This window comes from Typopeltis vanoorti, chromosome 1, assembly GCF_054136105.1.
Source record: "Typopeltis vanoorti isolate ZY-2024b chromosome 1, IOZ_Tvanoo_1.0, whole genome shotgun sequence".
Taxonomy (NCBI): domain Eukaryota; kingdom Metazoa; phylum Arthropoda; class Arachnida; order Uropygi; family Thelyphonidae; genus Typopeltis; species Typopeltis vanoorti.
Genome location: NC_143549.1, coordinates 68,796,176 through 68,814,119, shown reverse-complemented (window position 1 = coordinate 68,814,119; position 17,944 = coordinate 68,796,176). Strand labels below are relative to the sequence as shown.

General features: G+C 37.2%; 1 protein-coding gene across 1 annotated transcript in view; it reads right to left on the bottom strand.

The window, feature by feature from the left end:
- LOC150110067 (copine-8-like) overlaps positions 1-17,944 on the bottom strand; it is a 301,155-nt gene that overhangs the window by 126,423 nt on the left and 156,788 nt on the right. Inside the window, exon 8 of the mRNA XM_090406591.1 lies at positions 13,544-13,647. Within this exon, the coding sequence (XP_090262717.1) occupies positions 13,544-13,647 (104 nt within the window). The remainder of the gene's footprint in view (positions 1-13,543; positions 13,648-17,944) is intronic.

Genomic DNA, 17,944 nt, shown 5'->3' with positions numbered 1-17,944 from the left:
TAAGTTAAATAGTAATGGCCCTAAAACAGACCCCTGAGGCACTCCACTAGTGACTTTCCTTTTCCTGGATATTGCACTCCCATACACAACTTGTTGATACCTATCAGATAGCCAGTCTCCAATCCAATGCACTAATCTAATATCCAACCCCATCTGCTCTAGTTTGACTGTCAACTTATCATGAGGTACTCTATCAAAAGCCTTTGCGAAATCCAAGTATATTACTGTGTATCCTTCTCCTCTGTCCAAGGAAGCAGTCACTTTATTGTAATAAGTAAGTAGATTACTAAAACATGACCTCCCTTTAGCAAATCCATGCTGTCCATCAAAGATTATACCATTGTTGTCAACCCAACTCTGGATCCTAGTTCTCACAAGCTTCTCCAACAACTTAACCACAACACCTGACACACAGATAAGCCTATAGTTTGATGCTTGAGTTCGATCACCTCCTTTATGAAGTGGCACAATCTTGCCCTCCTTCCACTCTTTAGGAACTTGACCAAGTGCAAGACTCGTATTAAAAAAATATGTCAAGGCAGGTGTCAACTCTCTGGCACACTCCTTCAGAATACGTGGTGATATATTATCAAGTCCCACAGCCTTATTTACATCTAGTTTACTCAACTCCCCAAACACCTCTTGCTCACTTACAGTCAGTCTCTCCTCCCCATCATCAACTGCTCTTAATCTCTCCATGAAGTCACATTCACAAGATTGAAAGATCTTTATGAATTGCTCATTAAGTATCTCCACAACACATTCTGCAACAGCTGTCTTCATACCATTTCCTCCAATCAATGTCATCCTGTTGGATTTCTGCTCAGTACATGGATTGGTTATTACTAACACCATGTTCCAACATAAAAATGTGCACAAATTTACATGAAGAGAAGAGGCGAGGAATAAGAAAAGTCTCATTCACTATGTTATTGTTGATAGTGATGTTTTCTCCCTGGTGCAGGACACCAGAGTGTACAGAGGATTTAAAACTGGAAGCAAATACTATTTAGTATTCAGCAGGATAAAACTGAATTTCATATTGAAAAGAATAAAATGTAAAAAGTTTTAAAGCGAATAAAAGTTGAGCAGCTCTCAGATGTGAACTGTAGACTAAAATACACAAAGATTATTGAAGAAAAAAAATGAAAGAGTTTGAGAACAGGTACCAAACCTTGGAGATTCAGTGGCAAGCCTTAAAGAAAACCCTGATTGATTCAACCACAGAGGCATGTGGTGAGGTTGTCTGCAAGGATAAAAAAATAAGAACTCCATGGTGAACACAGGAACTTAAAGAAGCAGTGAAGGAAAAGAAGAAAGCATATCAAAAGTTCCTGGCATATAAGTCAGCTTGTGCTCTTAGAGGATACAGAGACAAATGTAAGAAAGCTAAACGGCATGTAAAACTAGCTAAACAAAAGTCATGGGAGGACTTTGGCAATAACATAGAAAATAAATATTAAGAAAATATCAAAATATTCTGGAGGTTGTTGAAGAAGCTTAGAAATGGAGGAAAGAGTGCTGTAAAATTAGTTAGAGATGATAAAGGTGATATGAAAACTGAAGAAAAAGATATCTTTGAAGTATGCAGTAATTACTTCGAAAAATTGCTAAATTATACAAGGAGTGATAGCACAGTGGTAAAAAACACTCAACAGGCATACAGTCAGGAATACATATCCATACTTGAAGTAGAAAAGCCATCAAAGGCTTGAAATGTGGAAATGCAGCAGGAGTAGATGATATTCGACCAGAAATGCTGAAGTATGGTGGTATAAAAGTCTTACAGTGGCTGCACTGCATAGTTCAGAATGCCTGGACAGAGGGACGAATTCTGATGATTGGAGTAGAGCTCTCATAGTACCCATATATAAAAAGGGAAATAAAAGTGAATGTGAGAATTACAGAGGTATATCCCTACTGAGTGTTCCTGGTAAGATATATGCAAGTATACTTGAGAAACGGTTGAGAAGAATTGTGGAAGAAAAGCTTGGTGAAGAACAAGCTGGATTCAGGTCAAATAGAGGTTGTCAGGTTCAGATCTTCACTTTACGACAAATAGTGGAGAAATCATGGGAATACAACAAAGATCTATATTTAAGTTTTGTCGATCTGGAAAAGGCATATGACAAGGTGCCAAGAGAGAAGCTATTCAATATGCTACATTTATATGGTGTCAATGGGACATTATATCAAGCAATACTTAATCTTTATTTGAGTTGTGAGTCAGCAGTTAGAATTGAAGGAAGTACAGGAAGATGGTTTAATGTTAAATCTGGTGTGAGACAAGGATGTACATTATCCCCTCTGTTATTCATTATCTATATGGATCACATTATGAAGGAAAGGAAAGTGGTATTAAACATGATATCAGAATTGGAGATATTAATGTCAGCTCTTTGCTTTATGCGGACGATGTTATACTTCTAAATAAATTCGCTATAGTTTGCAAGATTCCCTGACTAAATTGAATAACTGTTGTAATAGATATGTTATGAAGTTCAGCATTAAAAAGACAAAGACAATGAAAATAGGTAAAATTGTTGAAAATGTCAACTGTGTTGTGAGCGGGGAACCTGTGGAACAAGTAAAACATTTCAGCTACTTAGGCACAATTTTTTGTGAAGATGGTAAATTAAAAGTGGAAATAGACAACAATCAACAAAGCTGGTATCGCAGGAAGTCAATTGAATAAATTCATATGGAATAAGAGAGAAATTAGTCGGAACACTAAATTAGCTGTATACAAGACAGTGTTCAAACCAGTTTTAACTTATGGATCTGAAAGCTAGGTCAAAAGTAAAACACTTGACCAAAGACTAGAGACCGCAGATATGAGAGTCCTGAGAATGATTAGGGGGCATGAACAGATGGCATCAATGGCAATATCATATTAAAAACGAGTATATTAGTTAAGAACTCGACATTGTCGGCATTCAGGAATGCATTAGTAGAGCTAATCTCACGTGGTATGGTCACTTAAACAGAATGGGAGAGGAAAGATTAGCAAAACAAGTGTTCTCTGCCAGGTTGGCAGGAAAACGACCCAGAGGAAGACCAAGATATAGGTGGATTGATTGATATGGTACAATGTGCCTTATACGATAGAAATATAAGATTTCATGTAGTACTATCATTATTATTATAGCATTATTAGAAATATCGATATCCAACTTTGTTGCTCCAGGAACGAGGAATGAATGTAGGAAGACAAGTAGTGTGATAGGAGAGAATGAAAAAAGATATATATGAATGAGAAAATAATAGTTGATTGTGTGGAAGGTGTGAGTGACTGTGAAAGTTTAGGAAATGGTTTTGTTTGGGAGAGTGAATTTAGATTAAGAGTGACTGACCTGCAGAGGGAGATAGATGAGTTGAAAGAGGAGGTGGAATGTCTTGTGAATGAGAGCAGAAGTATGAAAGATAAGATTAGGAGAATGGAAGAGATAAATGCAAGGCGAATCAGAGTAGGAAAGAGAGAGAATTTAGGGAGTATGAGTGAGAGTATGGGATTGCTAGAAGAGGAGAGAATGGAAACAGTAGAAGAGAGGGAATGAGAGAGAGAGGTATGGGAATGCTAGAAGACGAGAGGATGGAAACAGTAGGAGAGACAGAATGAGAGAGAGATATGGAAGTGCTAGAAGTGGAGAAAATGGAAACAGTAGGATATAGGGAATGAGAGAGATGTATGGAGTGCTAGAAGAGGAGAGAATGGAAACAGTAGGAGAGAGAGAGGTATGGGAATGCTAGAAGAGAGAATAGCAGTAGAGGAGAGGGAATGAGAGAGACCTATGGGAATGAAAGACGAGGAGAGAATGGAAACAATAGGAGAGACGGATTGGTAAGAGGTATAACGTATGGCAACTCAATGATCCGTGGTGTTCAAGTTAGGATGCATTAGGAGTGTTTGCCAGGAGGAACAACAGAAAGGGTGGCTATAGCAATTAAGAGAGGTGAAAGGGTGGATGAGATGATTGTGATGGTAGGAACGAATGACTTGAGTGGTAATGTAAATCGGGCAGCGAGAGATATGAGATTTTTGCTTGAGACTGTACAGAAGAAGACAGAGAGAGGAAAAATAGTGTGCATGTTGCCTAAGTATGATAATGATGAGCTGAGCAGAAGAGCGGTGATATTGAATGGCATAATAGCAAGAATGTGTGATAAGAGAGGACTGGTATATGTGGATGCTTGTAGTGCATTTGAGGAAAGAGAGGAATTGTATGCGAGAGACCGTTTACATTTGAATGAGGAAGGACGTAGGCATCTGGAGAGATTGCTGTTCTCTTTCTTGGGAGAAGGGAGATGATGTCAGGTAACAATGAGCCCAGTGGAGTCTAGAAGGGATAATGCTGGGTATAGAAAAAATGACATTTATATGCTTTACACTAATGCTGGGAGTATCCGGAATAAGGGAGAGGAATTGGTGGCGCAGATAGCATCAGCCTGACCAAAAATTATTGCGATCACTGAGATGTGGTTGACAGAAGGGGATATAACAACAGGAATAGAAGTCTCTGGGTGTAGCATTTTTCGTCAGGATAGGAGGGGAAAGCGTGGTGGTGGTGGGGTACTGCTTATGAGAAGTGATGACCTATGTCCTCTAAGAGTGGAGGCTTTGGAAGAAAGTGAGACAAATGATTTTGAGAGCGTATCGTGTGAGGTAGATGTAGGCAAAACAGGATATTCAGTGGGGTGTTGCTACAGACCCAGGAGCACAGAGGATGGGGACCAGGAGATGTTTAGACAGCTAAGTTTGGCAAGTGCAAGAAGAATGATTGTTATGGGAGATTTTAACTTCAGTAGTATAAATTGGAGAGAGGAAGATGCATGTAGCAATAGGGGAATGGAATTTCTAGAATTCTTGAGGGACAAATGTCTTAGGCAACATGTAACAGAGGGAACAAGAGGTTCAAGAGTTTTGGATTTGGTTATAGCATCAGAAGAGTTGATAATAACTGAGTTGACATCTCTCCCACCAGTTGGAGAGCATGACCATATGGTTTTGACTTGGAAAATGAATAGACATGCAGGAGTATCAAAGAGATGGGAACTTATGTGGAATTATAATGCAGGTGATTATAATAGTCTTAGACGTCAACTTTGGGAAGTTTCATGGAGGAAGGAATTGGAAGGCCGTGATATCATTAGTGCATGGGAAATTGTGAAAGAATATTTGTTAGCAGCAATGGTAAGTTGTATACCATGAGTGAAGAAGAGGACACAATTTGGAGTAAAGTGGATGACAAACAATATTAAACAGGAACTACATGCGAAAAAGAGAATATGGAAGAGATATACGGAGACAGGTGAAGAGAAGATGCATGAAGAATATAAGACACAGGCCAGAAGAGTGACTAGTGTGGTAAGGAAAGCGAAACTGAAATATGAGAGGAGATTGGCCCTAAGATCCAAAGAAAATCCTAGGGAATTTTTTAGCTATGTGGCCAGTAGGAGGAGAAATGACTGTGGAAGAATGATATTGTGGGATAAAAATGGGAATAGAGTGACTGATGCAGAGGACATAGTAGAATTGTTCAATGAACACTTTATTGGAGTATTTCATCCTACAGGAATCAGTTTTAATGCTATAGGGATAGGGCTGGTTCAAGGTGTAGAGGTACAGGAGGAGAGTGTGTTTCAGATACTGAGTACTCTGGATGTCAGTAAAGCTGTGGGACTGGATGGTATTTCACCACGAGTTTTTAGAGAATGTGCTAGGGAACTGACAATGCCTTTGACCTGGCTTTTCAATGAAAGTCTGGCTTCGGCAAAGGTGCCCAGGGAATGGAAGGAAGGTAAGATAGTGCCATTGCATAAGGGTGGTAACAGACTGGAAGTGTCTAATTATAGGCCAGTCTGTGTGTCATCAGTAGTTGTTAAGATCTTGGAGAAAGTAGTGAGGGACCGTATACAGCATTGGGTAGATGAGAGTAATGTTATCTGTGAGAATCAACATGGATTTGTGAAAGGACGCTCTTGTTTTAGCAATATGCTAGCCTTTTATAATAAAGTTACAAGAACATTAGATGAGGGAAAGGCATATACTGCAATTTTCTTAGACTTAGCGAAGGCATTTGACAGGGTGCCACATGATAAGCTGATATTTAAGTTGCAGCACATGGGTCTGGATGTCAGATTGTTCAACTGGATTCAGGATTGGCTGTCCGATAGGTATCAGAGAGTTGTGTATGGTGGAGTAGTTTCAAGGAGGCAGAGGGTTACAAGTGGGGTCCCACAGGGCTCAGTACTAGGACCTACATTGTTTAACCTTTATATCAATGACACTGCCAGTGGATTGCAAGGGGATATTCAGTTGTTTGCAGATGATGCGAAGCTGGGAAGGAGTATTAGTAATAATGCAGATGTGGTCGCCCTGCAAGAGGATTTAAATAAGCTAGATAGATGGGCAAATGAATGGGGATGTCAGTTTAATGCAGCAAAATGTAAGGTCTTGAGGTTTGGGAAACATCGATGGGACACTGCATACTCTATGGGAGGAGTTATACTGGAGGAATTAGGGGAGACAAGAGATATAGGGTTGACGATTGATAGAAACCTGAAGTTTAGGGGACATATTGCAAAGGTGGTGAAGGTAACACAGAGAATTGCTGCAATTATGAGAAGGACACTGACCTGCAGAGATAAAATGGTTATCATTCCGTTGTATAAGTCTCTGATCAGACCACACTTGGACTACTGTTCTCAGATTTGGTCCCCAGGATTTGAAGGGGATAAATTAACTGTGGAAAGGATACAAAGACAGATGACAAAGATGGTTTCAGGACTGTACAAGGATAGTTATGAGGATCGGCTGAGGGAATGTGGACCGCAAAGTTTGGTGGATAGAAGGAGAGGTGATATGATTGAGACTTTTAAACTGTTGAGAGGTGGTTACAGGGTTGACACTGGGGAGTTCTTTTGCTTGGTTGAACAGTGGGAAGGAGTAATGACAAGAGGCCATCCCTGGAAGTTATGAAAGGAAACTGTGAGCAAGAGGGTAAGGAGTGGTTTCTTTGTGTGGAGGCTGGTTGAACCGTGGAATGCATTGCCTGATGGAGTGGTGGGAGCGAGAACGGTCAATGAGTTTAAAGAGTGGTATGATAGGCTTTGTGTTTCTTAGGGGGGACCTCCCCTCGATGAGTCTTGACAGACTTTATGTTCTTAGGAAGGACCTCCCACGATGAGTCTTTTGACTCCATGGAGGCCTGAATAATAATAATAATAATCACATCCTGTACACTCCTTGAGGGTACATTTCAGGAATTTGATGATGATGAGATTTTGTCTACAGAATTCAACTATCTTTTAGGTCTGTAGAAAACAAAAAGCTGCTGCTGGATCAACCATTATCAGAAAGCATTTTATTACAGGCCACCATGTATGATTGCTCAAAAATCCAAACTATTTAACATTATGGATTTATAAGCAACTTAAAGCAGTTACTTTTATGATATGAAGAGTAAAAGTGTAATGAAGAATAAAAGCTTAGTGTAATTTGTCCTACTTTGTAGAATAATGTGATATAAAAGTACTGTGAAGTAATGAGCTATATTGCAAATGATAGTTAAATATATGCCCACATCATATTTCTGAGACCTTATTGTGCCCACAATAACATTTAATCTTGGAAAGTTATAGCATGAGATTGTTTCATGCAGATCCAGACTCCTTATTTGTGATTCATTAATCTTAAATACCACAGTCTAGATGAATACCAAAGTCACATTCTAATGAATTCTGCTTCACTCTTATTGCTGTAGTTCTTTGTAAACGGCCCTGATTGTAATGCAGAAATATGCATGACAATCAGGGCTGTTGCCAAATTAGATCCCATCCTGAGGCAAACAATTAAATATTGCCCATGATGGATTATAAGACAAAAATATAAGAAATCTTATATGATATAAAATATCATATAAGACTTTCTTACATGTTCTTCTTTTCAACACAAAATTCAATTTTATCCTGCTCAAGACTAAATGGTGAAATGGTGATCACTTCCAGTTTCAAATCCACTGTACACTCTAGTGAGAAAACTCACTGTCAACAATAACATAGTCAATGAAACCTTTTTTATTCCCTGTCTCTTCTCTCCATGTGAATTTGTACACATTTTTATGTTGGAACATTGTCTTAGTAATAACCAATCCATGTCCTGAGCAGAAATCCAACAGTATTTGCCATTATTATTAGCTTTTCTATTTTCTCCAAATTTTCCCAAAATATTTTTGTATGTCTGAGAATCATTTATTACTCTGCTATTTAGATCCCCAACAAGGACCAACTTTTCAGTTTTCATTATGTCAGTTGCTTCTCTAAAGCCTCAAAAAATTCTTTGACTTTTACCTTGGTAGAATCTTCTGTGAGACCATAGGCACAAATAAGTTTGATTGTCCAGTTCCCTCATTCTGATATTTTGCTCACATCATTCTACTTGATACTGCTTGCCATTCAAGAAGATTAACCTCATATTTAATGTTGTCATTGCCTGAATATAATATTTTGTATTTATTGCTCAGAAAGAGCTCACCTGTTTTTGTCTTTTTTGATCTGGTTCTTATCCAACTCCTCGGCTAGCTTAATTTCTTTGCCATCTTATGTTGATCGTACCGATCTTGAACTCTGGTGATGTTGAGTTGGGGTGTGTTTTAGAATTTGTTCCAGTAACTGACTTTTCACTGTTCACCCTTGTTCCCTGGTGAAAACAACTGGGGCCTTGTTTAACCGGGCAATGCCCCAGCTGGCATGAAATTCTGTCATGTTGCACCATCATTTTATATTGTGGTTTAAGCCAATAAGAATACAATTTGGTCGGCTAAACCAAAATTGCCAACTTATCCTCATTTGTTCACTATCCAGGTAGATACTTAACAGGGTGCATCATGAGAAGGTGAGGATTGGACATTAGGTCAGAAGCCCTGGTCAGTTCTCCTCATTCTTTTAAAGGCTATATGGAAGTCTCCTCTGAGTTATACAGCTTTAACTCTTAAGCACCCCCTTAAAAGCAAGGCTGGACAGGAAAGAACAATGAAGTCATCCCTGATAGCTGTAAGAAGATATTTAAACAGGATATAAGTGACTAGATTTTTGCTTGGAGAGTGGTAGATGAATGGAATTGCTTGTCAGAGGTTGTTGTCTGCTTTGTCAATGAAAAAGTTGATGGAAAAGTATGATAGGCACTCTGTCAATAATGGTTAGAATGGGCATCTCACGAGTGTTTGGAGTTCCTGGATATGCACATGTAATAATGATAATAAAATTGCAGGCTACCTCTCTCCCCCCCCCCTCTCTTCCATAGCATCAGAGGGTACTCAGCAGGACTTCATTTCTTGTACATTCTATTAAATGTTGGTTACATGCTTCTGACAGGAGAAATGTATTATGCAGACATAATAAACTGATTTAAGAAACCCTTAGTGTAATTTGTCCTACTTTGTAGAATAATGTTAATAAACATTGTTAAAAAATTAACAACACATCTAAGCTTTTCTGACTTCAGAAAATATTACCTATTTAAAAGAAATCAGCTAATGGCTTTTATTCCATTATAAGGGAGTGGGCGAGGTAATTTTAGTCCTAACTTTTGGAGACTGAGTGGGCAGTTCAATCTCCACCAGTAGCCAATCAGATAGCTGCCCTATGACTATCATCAATTATAAACAGCATCCGATGAAGAGACGAGATGACTGATCACTGGGTTCAATGATCAATTTTTTTTGAGTTTACAGGATGAAAAACCCACTTGCCCATGCCAGAGATCAATTAACTCGGGAACTGGCTGAAGAAAGGCATTGAAAAAGAAATAGAATTGAACCTAGGCCTTTCTTTGGGCAACCTAGCATTGAGGAAGCAAATGTTATTTCCGCTGAGCTACATAGGACTATTATCTATTTTATAAATTGGAAAAAAAATATAGCATGAGCACATTATCCATAAAAACTGTATGTGTGTGTGTTTGAAATAGATCTAGTATAACTGCAATATAACTACAAAAATAAAAAATATTTATTCTTATAGTTTCTTCTTTTTCTTCAGCTTCGTTCCAAATGAAGTGGGGTCACTGCAGCAGATCAATCTCTTCCATTCAGTTCTGTCTGAGGCCATGTTCTCCTCTAGTCTCAGGTCCACTCTCAAGTTGTTCAGCCATTGCTGTTTAGGTCTCCCCTTACTTCTTTTGCTTGGTGGCTTCATCTCCAGCACTCTCTCCTTCCCACATAACTTTTGTCTTGCCACATAATGTGACCAAACTATCTCAACCTTGTTTCCCTAATTCTGCCAGATATTTGTGTTACTTTCTTTGTTCCCAAATTGGTGAGTTTTTGACCTTGTCCATTACTACACATTTCATAGAGACATGCATGATAAACATAATAACTTTTTTTGTAATGGTTTCACACATTCGCTGGCCCAGTTGGCTGAGCGGTCAGCATATCCGCTCTCCAGCCAAAAGGCTGCAGGTTCAAATCCCACCAGTAGCCTGCATGGATGTTTGTGATTGTGTGTGATAATACTAGTGGTGGTAGTGGGCGGTAGATGCCATTGGTGTGGATGATGATGATGGTAGTTGCAGTTCGTTGTAGTTGGTGAATTTGAGTGGTGGAGACAGAAAGTTGTAGAGTAGATGCCTTCCCTCGATGAGTCCTTGGACTACCTGGAGGTGTCACATAATAATAATAATAATAAATAATAATAATAATAGAACATGTAAAGGAAACTAGAGTTTATTAAATACTCCTATCACCTAACAAAAAATTCTACCACTTAATGGATATAACAAAACCACAATACAGAAAATGACTGATAATTAACATCCCTGTCAGACTGCAATTTGCATATCTGAATATGCAAATTGCAGGATCTGAATATCCTACCTAAAAGGAACTTCTGAACAAATAGCAAGGACTCTCTGCAAGTATAATTTGTATACTACCTTCAAACCAGCTCGAAAGTAGTTATCTTCTTTCTTACCACCTATTAAGGATAAATTATCATCTCTGTCCTTGCCTGGCATTTTTCAAATACTCTGTTCTTGTCATCGTTGCTACTTTGGACAGACTACTGTTCTGTTGAGATTAGAATTCAAGACAACACCAAGATTATATAAGATTTCGGGGAAATCAGATGGTTCAGGCCTTTATTCTTCTGCCATCAACACTAGACACAGAGCTCAATGGAATCAAACAAAGATGTTGCACAACAATAGGTTTAAATCTGATCAGCTGTTTCTAGAATCATGTGACTGATTAAGATTAAAATCAATCAAACAGACTGTATACCTTTTGGGAGGTAACTGCTATTAATCAGTTATAATTTTTGAATTATATATCAACTTTGTTCCCTGGAATTTAAGTGTTTCCTCCTAATTATACAGCTACGACCAAGAGTAGTGGAAGTATGCACATGCTGTATGACTCATTCTTGTGTTCATAATTTAAATGTTGTAGCTAATTCTTCTTCTTCTGCTTTTTCCCTAAATGATGCTCATGATATAAAAGAGTGAAATATATAGGGGTATTTAATAAATTCTAGTTTCCTTTACATGTGTGAAAACATTATTTAATCTTGTTATACCACTTGCAAGTCTCAGCATTCTCATTTCAGCTACGTCCATTCTTTTCTTCCATTTATTGGTCATTCGCCAGGTCTCACTGCTATACATCAATGCTGGTCTTACTACCATTTGGTAGATCTTTCCTTTTCACTGTTAGACACTTTTGTATTACACAAGATACCTCAAACCTTCTTCCAGTTTGTCCACCCTGATTGAATCCTCCTCTGAGTCCAGGTGTCTAGCACTTTTTGACGCATGATTCTAGGTATGGAAACCTAGACACTTGTGACATGTCTGTGCCCTGTAATGTTATACTCCCTGCTGCTTCACTACAAGACATGTACTCTGTATTATTTCTCCTTATCTTTATACTACTATCTTTCTTGTTCAAGTCTTTATTCTGCTTCTTGATCAGTCTTTGTGCAAATCATCACATTTGGGTACACATCATTGTCCATGGTGATTCAGTTCTTACCATCTCTGTCAACACATCTAAGAGCATAACAAATAAGAAGGGACTCAAAGTTGACCTTTGATGAACCCCACTTTTATTGGGAATGCTTTAGTGGTTCCTGCTCCACATCTCATCCTTATTTTGTAACCATCATACATGTCTTGTACAAGATGTACATACTTTTTTGGGATCATTTTCTTCCTCATTCTTCTCAACATCCCTTTTATTGGGTCTATCAAAGGCCTTTCCAAATCAATGAAGACCAGAAAAAGTTCTGTTTTCTCTCTCTCTCTCTCTCTCTCGGTCCCTTTCTATGAGCTGTCTTAGAGCAATGATTAGCATGTGTTGTTTCCACTGGGGGATAAACCCAAATTGCTCTATGCTAACTGACAACAAATCTTGCAATCTCTTCTCAATTACCCTTTCCTATATCTTCATAGTGTGACTCATGAGTTTAATTCCTCTATAGTTACTATAGAACTGGATATCAACTTTGTTCTTATACATTAAAATGAGTATACTCTCTCTAACCATTCGCCAGCATTTTTCAGTTTCAATGATTCTGTTAAAAGTATTATTTAGAGTCACTCCCAATCACTTGGAAATTTACATACTTCTATGGGGGATCCAACTGCTTTCCCATTTTTCATCTTTCTCAGTGCTTCTACTTCCATGTTATGTTAGGAATTGGTCCCATTACCAGATCTCCTTTATTCGACTAGTTTAAAATTATTTTAACAACGATTCCATTAAGGTTAGTTTATGTTTTAAGAATTCTGCTATTATTTCTAACTGAGAAATAATTACACATTATATTGTATATATATTATACATATTGTATAATTATATATTGTATTCCTTTTAACTGTATTATTATTATTATTATTAACATCTGCCCTCCATGGAGTCAGAGACTTATCAATGTGAGGTACACACATTGCACACAATGCTCATCCAACAGGGCCTTAAACCGATTCAATGTGTCTAAATTCACAACATACACACACACACTCAGGCAATGCATTCCACTTATCAACCACTCTCCATGCAAAGAACTTACTTCTCACTCCTCTGCTCACACCCTCCTTATACAGATTCCAGCAATAGCCTCTTGTTCTATCCCCCCCCTCCCATTCTATGAAATATCCCCTCCATGTCAACCTGATAACAACCACTGACTATCTTATATGTCTCAATCATATATCCCCCCCCCTTTCCTCCAATTCACAAGCCTTTGCTACTGACATAATTCTCTCAATCTGTCCTCATGCTCCACATTCCAAAGACCATTGACCACCTTTGTGAATCTTTTCTGGACCCTTCCAACATATCCTTGTCACCATGAAAACCCGGCAACCAAATCTGTGCACAATAATTCATATGATGCCTGATCAAGACCTAATACAATGGCATCATTCATAACCGCTTATATATATAAAACTAGTGTGATATGTATTATGAATAAAAACAACATCAAAGCAATTTATTTAATTCATAAATAAATTATGTTTTAGCAAGAGCATAGTGCTAACTACCTATTGTCTTCGTTGCATCTATAAAACACAAGAAATGGATCAGACTTTCCCAGAAAGTCTTTTTTGTCTAGATGGTATGCTTGAAATTTCATTATGGCAATTTCCTAAATAAAAATTAAAGAAATAAAACTTCTTGTGTGTAAGCAAAAATTACTTTTTTCTTTCTTAGTGGTTAGAAACTATCAATTGGATAACAAATAAACTTTGAACAACTTTAAAGTCTTATAACCTTTTTACTGATGAGTGCAAAAAGAAGAATATTGCCTCACAGATCATAGTCAGTAAGCTAGAGTTTCATATAATATATGAGAATATAACATAACACATGGATATATTAGTGTACATAATCAAGCATATCAAATTGGTTTTCAACAAAATTTACATTTACATTTTAATTTTCTGCCTAAAGCTAGAAATAGTTATAAGCAAATTATCAGTACATCCATAACTGATTTTCAAGAGACCAAAAGAAGGAACCATGCATTATGTCCAAATGACAGCTGTGATTTCTTCATCATCTAGTGGCTGTAAAATTTGTCCTGCCCTACTTCCACCTCTTACATTTGGCTGGGTCTGTTGCATCATTATCTACAGAAAAAGTATATGTTCTGGCTTCCTACTTTTCCTCAAATTCTTGCATTGCTGATCTCAGTCAATGTCCTTCTGCCATTCTACACAAGCAGCATTCAATCAAATGTACTTTTAATATTTTGATAGACAGGATTACAAGAATCATGTCCAATCTGAATAGTTAAGGTCACCAGATGACACCCCCCCCTCCCATGCACACCATAATTGTTCTAAAGGTTTGAACTCTCCAGAATTGAGTACTGTTGTGTTGCTTTGGTATTTTTGTCCAGCAGCTTGAAAATTAGTCCATTTTCCATTTATTTCTAAGAAAATAAATCTTCACCATCAAATTACTATTTTATGGTGAAGATTTATTCATTCATTCTGAACTAATGGAGGAATCCATTAATAGTCAATAATCACTTCCTCAGACATGAAACGTAGCATCATCCGAGAAATTAGGCTTTGCTATTTCAAACAGGTTTTCAAAGGAAATATAGACAGGGAAGCTCCTGAGAAACCATTAACCGAGAAAGAAAACTGATGAAATCAGGAAGTTTGAGTGCCTGGGATCCATTATTAATGTGAACAATTATTGTTCAGAAGACATCAGAAGAAAACTTAGGAATGGCTAAAACTACAGTTAGGGACCTGTCTAAAATCTGGAAAGGATGGGTCTATCTCCACAGGAACAAAGTTGAAGATTGTAAAGGCAGCTGCTTTTCCAACGGCAACATATGGATGTGAGAGATGGAACCTAAAGAAATCTAATAGGAAAGAGATAGCTGCTTTTGAGATGTGGTGTTACAGATAACTGCTGAGGATATTGTATACTGAAAGTGGTCAAATAGATAGGTGCTGGAAAAGATTGGCAGAACTTTAATGCCTTAAAGAACTGACAGAATCAAGCTGAAATACTTTGGACACATTGAAAGGATGGAAGGAGGACTTCTCAAAACAGTAAAAGAAAATAAAGTTCCTGTAAAAAATGAAGGGGTAGACCCTCAATGAGATGGATGGATAGTGTATCTGGAACTGATCTTCAGAGATGAAGCCTTCAGAAAAGAATACAACAGGACCACATGGAGAGGACTGTTGTGGCACATCACTGAGGTACAGAGTGACTATATGACATCTGACAATGTCCATTAAGCAGATGGATGGATTTCACACATTGCTTTACCTTTAAACAACTAATAAAACTACAAATCCATCCAACCACTGAATATTGTTCTCTTATTAGCAGTGGCATCTAATAACCATAAAAATTTTTGAATCGGTATTAAGAGATTGCTCTCTTTAGTACTACTGAGTATCCATGAGCCACCTCTCACTGCTTCACTCCACTCTCTCTCTCTCTCTCTCTCTCACACACACACACACACACAGTTTCTGCTGGTTATTTATTTATTTTTATTTTTTGCAAATATTTTCCATGTTCCTTAGAAATGGTATCTGTAGTTCCAGCACCCAGCACTCTTCTCTAAATCTCCTAAGCTGCATGCAGTGGTTAGTTCCATGCCTCTTCAGTGTGTCATTCAAGGGCTGAACACCAAAGGTTCAGAGAACAAATTTTTCTTCCTCTTAATTCATTCAATCTACTTGCCTTGCTATCGTTTAAAGCAATCTCCCTTTAACATATTTCATAATGAATATAATCTTCACGTCTTCAAATTATATTTATTTACTTAGTTGCTAATATTTCACCAGTTTTATACCCAGCATCTTCAGAGCACAAGCAGTTCGTAACAGTGCACATACAGCAACAATTGATTAATAATTTTTTATAAATTAAAGATACCAAGAAATTATATACTTGGTTTAATCCTTTATCCAAGTGTAAGTAAACAAAGTTTGCGCCTGAAGTATTTTCAGGACTGGGCAACTTGTGGTCAAGGTGGTATGACTTCACATCACTTGTCTTAGTATCCCATAATGCAAAGCACATCTTGCAGAAATGTATAATGCTATGCATTATGGGAAGGGTCACTACCCAGACCAGTTTCGACCTTTATTGAGGGCTCATCAGTGGGAGCCAGACCAAGAGGTGATACCAAGGTTGAAGTGATGCTAATTACTTAATATTAAAGTAATGCTAATTACTAAGTAAATACTAAGACAAGTGATGGTATGACATCACTTGTCTTAGTATTTACTTAGTAATTAGCATTTACTTAGACAAAAGGTGGTATGACAAGTCATTCCACCTTTACCACGAGTTGCCCCAGTCCTGAAAATACTTTGGAAGAAAACTTTTTGCTTACACTTGAATAAAGGATAAACTAAGTATATAATTTCTTGGTATCTTTAATTTATAGTATAACCAAGTGGAAAAACTTTCAACAACTTTCAATAATTTTTTATGTTTTTTAAAAGCAGATGTCATAACAGATCTTCCTGTCTGACCATAGTATGACAGATCAAATGTACAGGGCACATCATATATTCTTGGATGTAATAAAGGATAAAGTTTGTCTTTTGTTAATCAGATTCAGGTTGCTAGTTTGATATATGGTTTAAATGTGGTGTGGAGCTTATATTTATTAAGTATTATAGAAATGTGCTCTGAATATATGGAATATTAACAGTTTTACTGTGATCTTGCATATTAGGGAAGTGGAATTTTTGGGAGGATTATTATTTTATCTATTTTCTTAGATGATAGCCATTAGCTAAAAAAGTGTCACAAAAGATAAAGGAGTTTGGTGGTAAGAGCAGTATCATTGCAACAGACAGCTCTGGCTCTGTGTATTACTGTTTATAAGGTGACCATATTAGTTTGTTTCTTGTTTTAAAAGTCTTTCAGCTTTTTTTTTCAACTAAATTTGCATATTTGAGTCTATAGTTCATTTCTGAAAGCTGTTTGACTGAGATTCTTTTTTAAAACCTTTGGTAGATAATTTTTCCCCATGTGATATTCCCTATGGTGATCACTTCCTATTTTAGATCCTCTATATACTCTTTGTAAATAAGCATGAAGATATACATGGTGTTTCAGAAGTGTGTTTTTGCAGGAGAACAGAGAATAACTCAGAAGACGTACAAAAGTTGAGTAAGTGTCATAATGTAGTGAAACACATCAATTTTTGGTCACATACGTTGGAAAGGATCTAAAAAAAAAAAAGACTAAGGATCGTAAGAGGCAAGTGGGATATGAGGACAGATGAGGAATGCAGTTTGCAAAACCTTGTGAATAGGAGGAAGAGAGGGGGATATGATTGAGACATTTAAGTTGGTAGAGTTGTTAGCAGGTTAATGTGAAAGAAATTTTTCATAGAATGGAGATAGAGGGGTAGAACAATGGGACATACATGGAAGTTGTATAAGGATGTGAGCAGGGCATAATTAAATTAAATTAAATTAAAGCAAATACATTGCATTAATTTAATTAATGAGTTTAAAGCATGGTTTGAGAGACTTTGTGCATAACAGCATTTGCCTTCTGCAATGAGTCATTTAATTACATGGAAGGCTGATGTTATGAATAATAATACTGATGGACTGGATAATGCTGTGATTGTTTGTGTAAATATCTTCTAGTATGTGTAGGCTTTCTATTTATAGAAGGCCTACATAATATACATCACAAGAAACTATGTTTTCTATTTATAGAAAGCCTACACATACTGGATAAAGATAATGAACTATTTGGAAGGCACATGACTAAAGTATCAGGACAGACAGTTATTTGATTATTTTTCTCCTGTGAAGTGAATTTTAGGATGTTGGCTATTTAAATACACTAAAAACGTATCTAACATATATGGACAATCTGGCGAAATAGCAAACAGTTCATCTACATAGCGCAGCCAAACCACTGGGTTGAGTATG